At 51.8% G+C, this 14,536-nt stretch overlaps 2 protein-coding genes across 2 annotated transcripts; both read right to left on the bottom strand.

Moving 5' to 3' along the window:
* Window positions 1–1,100: 1,100 nt before the first annotated feature.
* NPPA (natriuretic peptide A) lies at window positions 1,101–2,567 on the bottom strand. The gene is made up of 3 exons (XM_043573386.1): window positions 2,347–2,567; window positions 1,919–2,245; window positions 1,101–1,410 (listed from the first exon to the last, which is right to left on the bottom strand). The coding sequence occupies exons 1-3, from the start codon at window positions 2,467–2,469 to the stop codon at window positions 1,399–1,401; spliced, it is 462 nt and encodes a 153-aa protein (XP_043429321.1). The 5' UTR covers window positions 2,470–2,567; the 3' UTR covers window positions 1,101–1,398.
* A 6,405-nt stretch (window positions 2,568–8,972) lies between these two features.
* NPPB (natriuretic peptide B) lies at window positions 8,973–10,788 on the bottom strand. Its single transcript, XM_043573766.1, has 3 exons — window positions 10,235–10,788; window positions 9,743–9,998; window positions 8,973–9,167 (listed from the first exon to the last, which is right to left on the bottom strand). Exons 1-3 carry the CDS (start codon window positions 10,358–10,360, stop codon window positions 9,151–9,153), a joined length of 399 nt encoding a protein of 132 aa, XP_043429701.1. The 5' UTR covers window positions 10,361–10,788; the 3' UTR covers window positions 8,973–9,150.
* Window positions 10,789–14,536: the final 3,748 nt, after the last annotated feature.

The following is a 14,536-nucleotide window of genomic DNA, read 5'->3' on the forward strand; positions in this document are numbered from 1 at the left end:
ACCCAAAAGGCACATAAATGTGCGGTTCGTCAGCACATGTTTTTTCTTCACTTTGCTCAGCATTTTGGGGAGGGGGGGAGAGAAAAAGAGAGCATGAGTGAGGGAGGGGCAGAGAGAGAGGGGGATCAAGGATCTGAAGTGGGCTCCACACTAACAACAGCGAGCCTGATATGGGGCTCCAACGCAAGAACCACGAGATCATGACCTGAGCTGAAGTCGGGTGCTCAATCGACTGAGCCCCGCAGGTGCCCTGCTTTGCTTAGCTCTTAAACCCAGATGCTTTGCCCACTTTTCTTAAAGTGCAGTCACTCAGCTGTGCCAAGTAACTCTCTCAAAATGTATCAAAGTTTTGTTAGTGGTCTCATTTACAAGTGTGCCTTGATTTTTTTTTTTTTTTTTTTTAGGCTCTGGGTATATATGTGTCTCCAAAAACAAAAAACAAAAAACAAACAAAAAAACCAAAAAACAAAAACTACTGGGTGTACAAAATTGTCTATGGGGTACAAGCTACATTAGATGCAGCCAGAAAAAAAAAAAACAACAGATGTTTGTAAGTTTTCTTTTTAATAAATAAGTGCCCTGAATATGAGCAAGTCTGAAAAATAAATGCCCTTTCAGTGTCCTGGGGCATTTCCAGGATCTGTGATAAGGCCGATGTGAGAGAGTAAACTGTGAACTGTGGTTTGTGCCCCACCCTCCACCAAAGAAAATTTTAAGGGTAAGAGGTGGGAGGGAATACAAGCAAGAATTTGTCCAAATCCACAGAATGCCACCAAGAGTGACCCTAATGTCAGCTGTGGACCCTGGGTGACAACAATGTGTCAGTGTAGGTTCATCAGCTGTCACAAAGGCTCCATTCTGGTGGGACACATTGATGACGGGGCTGTTCTGCATGTGTGAGGGCAGTGGGCCTATGGGAAGCCTCTACACTTTCTGCTTCATTTTGCTGTGAACCTTAAATGGCTCCCCAAGATAAACTCTATTATGTTTAAAAGGAAGAAGAGAGAAACTGGGCATTCTCTCTGACAAAAGGTAAATGGGTATCAGGCTGAATTCTCTTCCCGGGAAAAAGAAAGAAATCACCAACCCGAGCCTTCGGCTTCTGTCCGTGGTGCTGAAGTTTATTCATGATTCAAACAGCTTTCAGTAATGGGTGAGCGTCTATCCTAAAATTTAATGCATGGGATGGGAGCGGAGGGGAAGCCACAATTAAACCACTTGGTCTACATTCAGCATAAAATGTGAGAAACGTTGACAAGAGGCTGCAGCTTGAATAGGGTGCTCATCACGGCTCAACTTGATGGCAATGAGATGGGACAAAGTTGAGTGAGAGACCCCAAAGGATGAGGGTCTCTCGAAGTCTGCACAGGGCCTGGCCTGCCTTTTCCTCCCTGGCCATTATCTTCGGTACTACAAAGAGAACAGAGACAAGGTTGGCTTGGTGACCTGGCCCTATTGGAAAAGTCAACCTCACAGGACTGTGCTCACTTCCCAGCAGCCCCCACTCCGGCCTGACAACCCTGAGTTTCATGAACTGGTACACAAATTGCTTGTTAGAAGCTATAAGTCAACCCTGGTCATTTTCATTTAATCCTTTGGGGTCTGACAATTCTGGGGAGGCGCATGAACTGCCAATCAGCAGAACAAAGGTGACTTGGCTCCGTGAACATTTTAAGTCCCCAGTGCTCATGGCAGTAACTTTTTTTTTCTTAGCATTTCCTTAGCAGCCTGTAGCTGAGAATGATGAATGATGTCATTGCCCCAAGTTGGGACACAAAATTTCCAAAAAGAAAGCTTCTACTCTGGTCTCTTTACTGCAGGAGGCATCCCCTGGTGGTGTTCTTTGACAAAGTTTGAGTCTCAGTGAAACCATAACCACCTTCCTCCCCACCCCATTTCCACCCCCAGCTCCTCTTACCCGGAAGCTGTTGCAGCCCAGTCCACTCTGAGCTCCAATCCTGTCCATCCTGCCTCCAAAGCAGCTGGACCTCCGCAGACTCCGAGGGGCAGCAAGCAGTGCCCTCAGCTTGCTTTTCAGGAGGGCAGATCTATCGGAGGAGTCCCAGGAGCCCCGCCCAAGGGCACCCCCATCTCTCTGGGCTGGGTTGACCTCCCCAGCCCAGGGAGGCACCTCAGGGAGGGGGCTAAGAGCTGCCCCAGCTTCCTCATTCTGCTCACTTAGTACTTGTGGGGGCACGACTTCATCTTCCAAAGGCATCTTGTCCTCCAAATGGTCCAGCAAATTCTTTACAAAAGGAACACACGGGGAAAGGGAGAGGTCTCAGTGGCCGGCACAGTGTCACAAAGCCCCCTGGTCCCAGACTGTGGCCCCTGTCCCGGCCCTACCTTGAAATCCATCAGGTCTGCGTTGGACACAGAGCCATATACCGGGTTAGCTCCTGTTTGCCACAGGAGCTGACACGCCAGGAAGAGGAGGAAGCTCGCGGTGATGGTGGAGAAGGAGCCCATGATGGCGTCGGTCAAGGAGTGTTCTGGTGCTTGCTGCCTCTCTGTCCTCTCTTCTCCTTCTCTCAGCCTCCCTCCGCCTGTCTCCCAGCTGCCCTGCGCCTCCTCTTTTTATAGCCCCCCAGCTCTCCAAGAGGGACGGAACCCTCCCCATTCTGTCACTTGCAGCGATAAAGCAGCTGAATGAGGGAACAGCAGAAGATGACCTTTTAAAGCTATCAGCCCAGCAGAGCCTGTCACTGCCCCCTCCACCTTGAGCAGCCCCAACAACCCCAGACCCTCAGCTGCAAGAGCCACATTCTTGTTGATTTGCCTCAAGAGGTTCCCACTTCAAAGGTGTGAGAAGAGCAAAAAAGAGTCCTTGGTTATCTCACAGTGATGCCTGGGGCTTCTTTCTCCTGGGCAACAGGACCCATGCGGGGAGGCAGAGGGTGACGGTTGGCCAGCGCCCAGCTCCCCGGGTAGGTTTTTCGGCTCAGCTGTCAGGGGCTCCAAATAAGGGCGGGAGAGGAGGAAGTGGCAGGCGGCCGGCAGCTCGGGACAAATTAGTCCAGATGCTCAAGCCGGCCTCACACCTGACTCATCAGCCGAGAGGGCAGACCTCTCCCTCCAACTGAGCTGCCCTCACTCCTGGCAGTCATTCTCGGCAGTCAGGTGAAGAGGGAGTTATTATTTAGAATATTAAGTCAGCCGGGAACCAAATGTGATGAACATCCCAAGAACTCAGCTCCCACACGTAAACACCAAGAAAACTTTTGGGAACGCAACCATCCCTCTGCCAAGCTCCTCCTCCTTCCCCTCCACAGTGTTGAGGGAGGTGGGCACTTAGAGAGGCCAATGGTTTCATCCCTGTCACCTCGATGATTATAGCAGCTCAGACTCTGAGTTTGAAGTTTATAATGGCCCCAACACTCCCAGGAAAGCTCCTGTGGTAAGTTGGCTGGTGGAGTGACGGGGAGGTGAATGTGGCACCCAGCTTCCCTTAATGTCTTCCATGACCTTCCATGAGGCCAGGTGAGTGATGAGCCACTGAGGCCTCCATTTTCCTGACCCATCCCCCCCAAAGAAAATTAACAGGCAGCAAGTCCTCTCCCCCTTTTTTTTCCAAGATTTTAACTTTTTTAAAAAGTTTATTTATTTATTTTTTAGAGAGAGAGAGAGAGAGAGAGAGTGACAGAGCATGAGCAGGGGAAGGGCAGATAGAGAGGGAGATAGAGAACCAAAGCAGGCTCCAGGCTCTGAGCTGTCAGCCCGGAGCCCGACACGGGGCTCGAACCCACAGACCACAAGATCATGACCTGAGCCGAAATCAAGCTTAATCGACTGAGCCACCCAGGCGCCCCTCAAGATTTTAAGTAATCTCCACACCCAACGTGGGGCTCGAACTCACAACCCCAAGAGCACGAGTTGCACACTCTCCCAACAGCCAGCCAGGCTCCCCAAGCCTGCCCAGATTTAATGAGCGCCCTCCGTTCACTAAGCACTGAACTCCATGTTAGCGTACTAAATGCAAGATGGACTTGGGGGGAAAACCCCAAATTTGAAGGGTTGAGAGACCTGTGCTAGAGCCCCGAGCAAACCAAGTTACACACATTGTCACAGCCTTATTTTCCCCATGCTCTACCCACCCCTCAGTGTTGCCATGAGGCTTAGATGAACTACCAATGTGTGCATTCTGCACACGCGTTCTCAAGTATGAAGTGCTATCTGTTTGAAAGATGGTGAGAACGGTTGCCCGTGTTGATCAGCTGCAACGTGCCCGACACCATGTGGAGAACTTTAGATGGATTATCTAATTTTCATCACAGCCCCCATGGGGGGGTGGGTAATATTGTTCCCATTCACAGAGGGGCAGAACTAAGACAGAGGTCATGTCACTTGGCCAAGGTCACTGCCTAAGCGGCAAGGCCAGGGCTGGAACCCCAGGTCTGACACCAGTGCCCGTAATTCCTAATCCATTTCACAGGTGACCTCTGAGCAGCTCCTTTACCCTCCCCCTTCCTGGGCAGGGGGTGTCCTTGGCAAGTCCGTGAGCGTGCGCCTGTGTGGACTACCTCACGGAAAGGGCCATCCAAGCCCCGCAAACGGCCGACACACCCAATGTGTTTCGAGGGGCTCCCCAGAAGCCAAGAAATGCATGTGCCAAGCCCCCTCCCTGGCTGGTCGGGTAGAGAGGCTGTTCTGCGGGCGGGCAGGAAATCGGGGCAGTACGAGGCCAGAGGTCACAAGAGGTATCCAGGGTGATTTTATTCTAAGACAGAAGGAGAAAGGACCGCTCTCCAGGAACCTTATCAGGGTCAGCCGAACTCAGCTTGAAACCCAGAGTGCGTGCAACCCTGAACAGGAAGTCTGGGGGCAAAACCCTCGTATCCTGATGAGTCCCTGGAATGTGCTCACAGCTTAATCGCTCGGTTGGCAGGGTTATTATTAGCAAAGAGGATTCAGTGAGCAGCCACACTGGGGGAACTGATGCTCCTTGCTGTGTGCGTCACACGGCCGATCCCCTGGAGATGCCCCTTTCGGACAGGCCTTTGAGGCGGGCGGCGACTTCCGGAAGGGCCTTGTGGTAGTCCCTGCAATAGCTCGGCCCGAGGGCCTGTGCTGCTCCTCTGTCCTGAGCCACTTCTGAAGTCTGCAGGTGGCCCGAGGAGGGGTGGAAATGCCCTTCCGGGTTCCAGAAAGAGAATGTCAGAATTTTCTCGGCTCCTTGTATTAAAGGAACCTCTCCTCTTCCAGAGTGAAGCCCGAGCAAGGCCTCAGTGTCAGTTGTGGCACTTCTTCTAGTAGCCTCGGCTTTTTGTCCAGGTTGCGTTTGGTTTTTATTGCTGTTTATTTTGTGGAAGGGGGGGGGGTGGCAAGAAAGAGCATATTCAGTTTTGCTGCCCCGAGGACTTGACGTTGAACCAACTTACCACCTTCTGCACTGACAAGGCTTAGCGGAAACGGAGACCAGCCTCAGATTGTCTGATTACCCCAATCCTGGTGGAGCCTTCCATTTGCACCTGAGACAGAAAATGGCTTGATGTGAAGTTTCTCTTCTTTTCCATGCCCCGGCCCAATTTTGGGGGGTGTGCACACCGCCCGTGTGGAGGAGTTAATATTTGACGGCGTGTTTGGAAGCCAGCCTGGAGGAGTGAGGCAGAAGGAAAGCAAAGGCCCGGAAAAGCAGATCCACCCCCCACCCCCACCTCTCCCACCAGCTAAAAAGTCAACAGCCTTTATTTCCTTATCACTGGAAAGAAGTTGTCTCAGTCACACAGTGGAATGAGCATTGCAAATGGGCGGGAGGATCCAGAATTGGGGAGTCTCTAGCTTCTATGGCAGAGTCCCCATCTCAGGATTCTCCGCGGGGACGCTGTGGGCTGCTTCGGGGAGCCATGAGGTCCCAGCAATGTCACACGTGGTCTGCAGCAGAAGCCCCAGTTGGAAGAAATCAGCAAGACCCTGCTGCACGTTTAGGGATGGCTGTTTCTGACTTTGAAAATGATGTTCAGGGCGCCTGGGTGGCTCAGTCGGTTAAGCGGCCGACGTCAGCTCAGGTCATGATCTCGCGGTCCGTGAGTTCGAGGCCCGCATCGGGCTCGGTGCTGACCGCTGGGAGCCTGGAGTCTGCCTCGGATTCTGTGTCTTCCTCTCTCTGCCCCTCTCCTGCTCACATTCTCTCTCTCTCTCTCTCTCTCTCTCTCAAAAATAAATAAACATTAAAAAAAATTAAAAGAAGAAAACATTCAGTCCCAATACTATCCTGACTTCTGTAACCTCAACACTTGGGACCCAGCAAAGCCCATCCACTCTCTACTTAAATCCTTTCCAGCTTTGAAGACGTGGGTTAGGGCTCCTGGGCTCTATTTTCACCAGCACATCTTTCTGGAAAGACGACAGTGATGAGCATCTACGGAGAGATATAATCTGGCAGCTTCGCTGGACAATGAGGTTGATAATAGGGAAGTCAGGGAGATGAATGCCGTGGCTATAGCTACATGGGGGGGGGGTACATTTGAAGGGGTCAGGGTCACAGGTTAGGGAGGGCCATGTTTTTTTCCATGTTTATTTATTTTTGAGAGAGGCAAGGAAGGGCAGAGAGAGAGGGGGACCGAGTATCTGAAGTAGGCTCTGCACTCATAGCAGACAGCCTGACTCGGGGCTTGACCTCACAAACTTCAAGATCATGACCTGACCCTAAGTCTGATGCTTAACTGACTGAGCCACCCAGGCGCCCCAGGGGAGGCAGGTTTTAAAGGGCATCTATAGGGGCGCCTGGGTCGTTCATTTGGTTTCGATTAAGCATCTGACTTTGGCTCAGGTCATGATCTCACGGTTAGTTGGAGTCCCTCATCGGGCTTGCTGCTGTCAGCACAAAGCCCGCTTCGGATCCCCCGTTCCCCTCTCTCTCTGCCGAACCCCACTCTTGCATGCTTTCTCTATCTCTCTCTCAAAAAAAAAAACATTTAAAAGAATTTTAAGGGCATCTATAGACAGGGCGTGTTTGCATTGCTCCCCATAAACACCAAACACGAGGGGAACTCAATGAGAGGTCCCTCCATTGAGTACACGGGCTACCCACCCCCATCCTCCAGCGGTCACATTTGGCTCCTTTGCTGTTCTCTCTGCGATCCTCTTTCTCAGACTTTTGCCTGCAGAGAAGACCCAAGTAACACACGTATCGTATGTACAGACCCCACCCACCTGAGCCCTACATAAGGAGAAGCCAGACTCACTGGAAAGAACCCTGAAGCGTTGGCTGGATTTGGGGAGTGGGTGTTCTGGGAAAGGCCCGCCTTCATCACCTGAGCAGAGGGGAGAGGTCACCAGCGGGCAGTGGCAGTTCACCAAACGCGGAGCCGAATGATGCCATTAGGAGGGCAATTTTACTCCCACCAGCAAACCTGCTTCACTGACTTGGGAGGGACGGGGTGATGCAGTGGTTAGGGACCTGGGTGCTGGACCTGAACCCCGGCTCTGCCACTTGCTAACTGCATGATCTTGAGCAAGTCACATCACCTCTCTGTGCCTTAGTTTCCCCCTCTGTTAAAATGAGGGTTAGTAAGAGCTCTTCAGAGGTTTGTTGCAAGGACTATAGGAGTTAACGAGACAGTAGCTGGTGCCTGATGAGGGCTTTGTGAAAGTTAACTACGCTGAGTATTCATTGCACTCCCTGGGTCGGAAACACCAGGTAAAGGTGGCTCACAGTTTTATTAGAAAGTAACTCGCTCCTCAACCTCATTTTAAAAACCTTAATTGATGTCATCGGCTGTCCAGAACCTTTGGCACACACTGGGCTGACATAAATGACACAGAGACCTACTAATTGTGGTTCCCCTCGGTGGAAGCAACATTAGCTGAGAACAGCAGGAAGGTCAGGAGAGTGAAGTTCAAGGCCAGGAGCATGAGGAGAGGGCACAGGCTCAAGAGTCACTTGGCTCCCCACTCAGTGGGAGAGCTCAGAGCATCCTTGGCCACATGCGGCCAGGTAGGGGGCTTCAGTTTTCTGGGTCTCGGTTTTCTCACCCATCAAACGGGGATAAGAATGGTCCTGTCCCTTCTGCGGAGCTAGCATCCTAAAAGGCATTCTGGGCAAGGGGACCGCAGGAGCTGAGGCCTGGGAGCCTGAAAGCAAAGGAGTGTGGCCCGGGATGCTCGAGAGGCAGGGCGCTTGGGAAGGGGGGACCGTAGGGTACAGGGCAGCGTACCAACAGGACTCCCTGCAGAATAAGACAACACAGTATGACTCTGGTGGTTGTTTCCTTTTCGGCCCTAGAAATGAGAGGTTTCTCTCTCTGAGGCAGAGAGGAAGTAAAGATGTGGAGCCCCCGGAAAAGGGGCACCCTAAATGCTGGGCCTTTTGTCAGACGCTTCTAAACCTGGGCTGGGGAAGTGAAAATGCTATTGAACTCAGGGCTTTAAAGGAAACAATCACCAGGGAGAATGTCTCCGACGGCAGAATTCCAGACAGAGGGAAAGCTAGTGAGGAAACACTGACCCACACTCCCGTGTTGCGTGAACGTCTCAGGGCCCATCTGCACTCCCAGGGAGAGTGCTTGAGGTATTTGTAGACATTTCAGAACAAGAAAAACCCTTCAAGAGAAGCAGGGCACCCCTACTCCTACCTGACCAGCTCTGATGCCTTCTCCCCACCCCACCACTAGGACACTTTTAGAACCTTCAGGAAAACAAAGGCTTTGGGTTTTTTGGTGTGTGGGTTTGTTTGTTTGTTTGTTTTTTTAATGATGTATTTCTTCTAATGCACTAAGACGAATCAGTTTCTTTTCTTTAACATTTTTTAAGTTTATTTATTTATTTTGAGAGAGAGAGAGAGAGAGAAGGAGCAGAGAGAGAGGGAGAGAGCAAGAATTCCAAGCAGGCTCTGCACTATACACGCAGAGCCCGACAACGGAGCTTAAACTCACGAACCGCGAGATCATGACCCAAGCTGAAACCAAGATCCGGAACGAAGCGCGACCAACTGAGCCACCCAGGCACCCCAGGACAAATCCGTTGCGAAAGAAGAAGATAAAATGTTGACTTTATTTCACCGTGGAAAATGGGTGCTCGGAGATAAGAATCATCTTATATAAAACAATCACAATAAATAAATAAATAAAAATAAATAAATAAGAATTGCTTCAAAGGGGCTCAGGGAGTTGATGAAGAATCAGACGCAGATGTCTGCATCAGCACTTCCTCTTAATGCCTTCTCAGCACTGTGGGGGGGGGGAGAAAGGGTGATGAGAGCGTCAGGTGGGAAACTGAGGCAGGATCTGAGCTTCCCCACACTGGGTGTGATCCCTGCCACCACCCCCCCCCCCATTCTCGGCTGATCTGGGTGTTTGAGGCTTTAGAATAATCCACTCTCTGGACCTCAGTCTCCTCATCTGTAAACTGGAAATTATTGCTGCCCTGGTGATCCCGTCCTCTGCCTTTGAGGCTATAGACAGGCTGGGGGAAACCAGGAGGAAAACGTTTAGGACTCTTTCTGCCCCAAGGAGATGCAGCCAGAGAATGACTGGATTCCATCCTAAGGCGACTCTGCCCCTTTTGGCCAGAGAGGCAAGAGAAGGTGGGTAGGGACTCGTGGACATAGTAACGAATGATGTCCACATTTAATATTTCCAGAAAGGCGCCCCTTGGCCCTAAGCACTGTCAGCAAGAGAGAGTAAAACCCAAGTGTCTTTTTCTCAGAATGTGGTTCCCGGAGACAATAAACCCAGAAGTGGTTCCGATGGTGGGACCCATAGGAGTGGGGCAGGGGGATCAAGCTGGCAGGGAGGGGGTTTACCATTGCAGCCCAGGCCACTGAGGGAGCCAATCCGGTCCAGCCTCCGGCCAAAGCACCTTGAATCACGCATCATCTTGGAACTGCCTAGTCGTCTCAGGGCCCGGAGGACATTGTCACGGGGCGCAAGGATCCGCGCAGGGGGTTCCTCCTGGGCCTCCAAGGATTCTGCGGGGCTGTGGCCCTGCTGGAGGGGTCCCAGGGCCATCTGGGCTTCCTGCAGCTCTGAAACTGTGTCCCGCAGACCGTCCAGCAGCTCCTGCAATGCGTGGGGACAGCCCCAGCCTCAGCAACCCGCACCTGGCCAAACCGCCCTAGACGGAGCTGAGATGAACCAACCACCTTAGGTAGGGGTCCTGGCACCCAATCCGGTTGCTTTCTAATCCCTTATCACTAATTCGCTAGGGGGGCTGAGGACCTTTTGGGACAATAGCTCAGGACCCGTTCAACTGCTGCTACCCACAGCAGCCTTTTCGCAGGCTGAAGCTCTCTCACCCGTATTGCGGACGCTTCCGAGGCGGGGCCGGGGCCGCCCAGCGGGTGGGAGCGACCTCCTAGTGGCGACAGGTGCAAGAACAGGAAGAGCAGGAGGGCCCGGAGCAGCGCCGTCTTGGGGTCCATGTCACCGGGGAGATGGTTGCCGCTGCCGCTGCGCTGTGTTCCGGGTCACGTCTCACCTCCTAGAGGCCGGCGGACGCTCTCCCGGATCCTGGGACAACCTCGGCCTTTTATCCCGGGCCTGGGGTTATCTCTGATTTATCGGCCGCATTCCGGCACGCTGAGCTCAGGGCGGGGGAATGTACCCCTCCGCGCCTGCGACCATACTCGCTGGGGGTGGATGCTGGGGAGAGCAGGCCTTGTATAGCAATGGGCCCGGCCGGGGGGGGGGGGGGGGCGGGAGCGCGCAGGGGACACCAACAGGTCCTTCGCCTCGCGCTGCCTCCTTTCCTGCAAAACTCCCAGGGCCTCTCCTCCCCACCCCCAACCATTCTCCGAGAGGGCAGACACAACTCCAGCGTTCCGAGGCCCCACGACGCAAGTGCGGAGCGCACGGGGTGACTCAGAGCCTGAACAGTCCCAGCCAACCCCCCCGGCACCGGCACCGGAGCGCGTCTTCCCTCCCCTCGCCTGCCTGTAACTCGGCGCGGGCTCGGCTCTCTGCACCCTGCGCCGTGGCGGGTCTTCAGGGCACCCTGACCGCTGTCCGTGGTTCTGATGGTTCTGAGCAAACTCAACCAAGAGGTCTCGCTCTCCTCAACCCAGGTCTGGCCGGAAAGACAAGCATGCAGCAGGGACCTTTGAGACCCCTCCCCACCCTCTCACAACTGCCTGCACTAGGATGCTAATTCTCCAGTATCATCTGATTACAAGCCTGGGTATGACAAGGAACTTCTGGAATGCTGACCCTGCTTCCATCCCTTAAACGGTAGAACTGATTTGGCTGGAATTTTGAGAGGCAAGGCCCAGAGATGAAGTCATCCAGGAATGCCTTCTATCAAACCTCCTCCAGGTGCCAACACTTCCTCTCCCCCACCAAGCCAACACGTGACGGAAAAAAGCAAGGATGACTGGAAGATGGTTATCTATTTGGTGGGACACTACAGGTATGAGGAGTGCTCCTCCCCAGTGCCTCCCTCATCTGACCATCCGTGACCTAATTCCCATTAGCAGATGGTCTGGACCTCCCATCTGTGATTGCAAATGAGGCTGCAAGGAAAAATGGCCCTGGGAAGAGACACAGCAGATTAACCACCCCTCCCCCCCCAAAGCGTACATGACTGATGTCACCACCCCTTCCAGATGCCTTGTGTTGACAAGCAGCACGATGAAAGACTGGGGTATGGGTGATGGAGAAAAGGCAGCAAGGGGCAGAAGCAGTGACCTCTAAACAAATCTTACCTTCAAAAAATAGCATCTGCCAGATATGTGAGAAAAATACTGTTTATTGTTTTTCATTTTTTAAATGAGGGAACAGGGGCACCTGGGTGGGTCAGTCAGTTAAGCATCCGACTCGATTCGGCTCAGGTCATGATCTCACAGTTTGTGGGTTCGAGCCCCACGTCAGGCTCTACTCTGAATCCCTGCTTGGGATTCTCTCTCTCTCTCTCTCTCTCTCTGCCTCTCCCCTGTTTGTGCTCTATAAACAAACAAACAAACAAACATACTTATTTTTTAAAAAGTGAGGAAACAGAGCTCAGAGGAATTAATATGCTTTCTTAGTTAATGACTAGGAAAGCTTGGGTTCCAACCCAGGCAGTCTGATTCCAGACCTGACCCTCTTAATCACCGCCAGGGTGATTGCAAGGGGTTTCTACTAAAAGTAGATTAATTCACTGTCGTTTCCAAAGGTAGAGAAAGCTGTGCCATGAGGGATGTGTAAGTTGGTGGCTGTGTGCAAAAAAAAAGGATGTAAAGTGTGGCTAAGATGACCATTTTACAGATGAAGATGGGGGGACAAGGGGTAAGAGCTCCATAAAGATGCCAGTCCTGGGAAGATTCTGGGGGCCGGAGTGCGCGTGCGCGCGCGCGTGTGTGTGTGTGTGTGTGTGTACATACACCACAGGAAGAATATCCAGAGATTAAGTGAAAGTGAAAGAGAAAACAAAATCCAGTCAAGTGGCAGAGCTGAGTCAGAGGGTCAGAGGCTGCTGAGAATGTAGGGTCCCTCATGCTGACGTTAGAAGTAAAGAGTTGGGGGGCGCCTGGGTGGCTCAGTCGGTTAAGCGTCCGACTTCAGCTCAGGTCATGATCTCACGGTCCGTGAGTTCGAGCCCCGCGTTGGGCTCTGTGCTGACAGCTCAGAGCCTGGAGCCTGTTTCGGATTCTGTGTCTCCCTCTCTCTCTGCTCCTCCCCCGTTCATGCTCTGTCTCTCTCTGTCTCAAAAATAAATAAACGTTAAAAAAAAAAAAAAGAAGAGTTGGAAGCAAGACAGAGTCCATCAACCAGCATCTATCAAGAAATGACCCGGGGCGCCTGGGTGGCTCAGTCGGTTAAGCATCCGACTTCAGCTCAGGTCATGATCTCTCAGTTCATGAGTTCGAGCCCCGTGTCGGGCTCTGTGCTGGCAGCTCAGGGCCTGGAGCCTACTTCGGATTCTGTGTCTCCCTCTCTCTCTGCCCCTCCTCCACTTGTACTCTGTCTCTGTCTCTGTCTCTCTCTCTCTCTCAAAAATAAATAAAACGTTAAAAAAAAAAGAAATGACCCTGCATGTAACCTGAGCCTCACTTTGCTCTTCTGCAAAATGGACACATACTCCCTCCTTTCAAGGACTACAAGAGAGAAAATGAAGTCTGTGAAAAGCCCAGGGCATCATGGGAAGAGACAAAGAATTAGGAATACAATTTCCCTGAAGGAGATAGTGATCTCACTGGGAGAAGAGTCAGGCCAGGGAAACAATTAAGTGCTAAGCACTCTGACGGAGCCTCCACCTGCCCCGGGGTGGGCCGGGGGGATTGTAGAGAAGATTTTAGGGAAGACACAGGACTGGACACATCCTTCAGGACCTTCTGTCCAGTGAAGAACAATGCATTATCAATCAGCTGTCACACCAGATCATCCCCACGAACACTTATGCGCACCCCCTGTGTGCCACACATCTTCCACTCCTATTGAGTGGAGCTTGTACCACTATGTCACAGCATTACTGTACAAGGGTTAAATGAGATGGTATATGTCGTAGACTGCACAATTTTCCCCAAAGATGTCCATGTCCCAGTCTCCAGAAACTGTGAATATATTGCTTAATATGGCAAAGGGGGCTTTGTCTATGTGATTAAGGATCTGGAGGTAGAAAGATTATCCTGGATTATGGGGGGGGGGGGCTAATATAATCACAAGGGTCTTTATAAGAGGGAAGCAGGAGGATCAGGGTCAGAGAGAGAAAAATGGAAGGATGGAAATGGAGATCAGGTATGAGAGAAGATTCTACACGACTACTGGCATCTTTGAAGATGGAGGAAGAAGCCATGGGCGCAATTGGCCTCTAGAAGCAAGAAAAAGCAAAGAAATGGATTCTTCCCTAGAGCTTCCAGAAGGAACACAGGCCTGCCTGCCAGCACCTTGAGTTTAGCCCATTGAAACATACTTCAGGCTTCTGATCTCCAGAACCGTAGGGAAATAAATTTGTTATTTTAAGGCACTAAGTTCGCAGCAATTTGTTTCAGTGGTAACGTGCAATTAATCCAGTATACGCAAAATGCCGAGCATAGTGCCCGGTACTTCATAAGCCTTCCGTAAAGGTGGTTGTGGCGGCAATGTTGGTTCTTACCAGTGTCAAACCTTAGGGGCTAGGTGCTAGCTACAGAGAAAGAAAGAAGCCCCTTAATTCATTCAACAAGCCTTTATTGAACGCGTGGGGTCTCCGTGGTCTGGAGCCCGGACTCTGAAATCAGACTGCCTAGATTCAACAACACCTCAACCTTTTGCTACTTATGGGATCTCAGGCAAGTTACCGCGCATCTCTTCGTCTTTTCTCATGTCTGTGTTACATGGTTGTCATGAGGAGGGATGAGACTGTGCAGGCAAAACTAAGCTTTCTGCTAGGAAGTGGGAACACAGAATGAACAAGACAGGCTCTGCTCTTGGGGGACGCACAGTGCAGGGAGAAAGATGCAGTCACAGACTCCCCAGGGGGGTGTGGCCACCGACCCTGGAGAGTCCTGGGTGTGCTCTGTAAGCACAGCAGGAAGACTCAGTCGAAGGGGGAGCTTCCCAAAGAAGTTATTACTGAGCTAAGGCTTTGAAGGAGAAGAAAGAATTATCCACGGGGATGCCTGGGTAGCTCAGTCGGTTAAGAG

This window comes from Prionailurus bengalensis, chromosome C1, assembly GCF_016509475.1.
Source record: "Prionailurus bengalensis isolate Pbe53 chromosome C1, Fcat_Pben_1.1_paternal_pri, whole genome shotgun sequence".
NCBI lineage: Eukaryota > Metazoa > Chordata > Mammalia > Carnivora > Felidae > Prionailurus > Prionailurus bengalensis.

Excerpts from the sequence above, each read along its gene's own strand:
- NPPA (XM_043573386.1), bottom strand. The coding sequence starts at position 2,469 with ATGGGCTCCTTCTCCACCATCACCGCGAGCTTCCTCCTCTTCCTGGCG. Across the intron at positions 2,246-2,346 it reads CAGACCTGATGGATTTCAAG|AATTTGCTGGACCATTTGGA; the intron begins GTAGGGCCGGGA and ends CCTTTTGTAAAG.
- NPPB (XM_043573766.1), bottom strand. The coding sequence starts at position 10,360 with ATGGACCCCAAGACGGCGCTGCTCCGGGCCCTCCTGCTCTTCCTGTTC. Across the intron at positions 9,999-10,234 it reads CGGAAGCGTCCGCAATACGG|GAGCTGCTGGACGGTCTGCG; the intron begins GTGAGAGAGCTT and ends CACGCATTGCAG.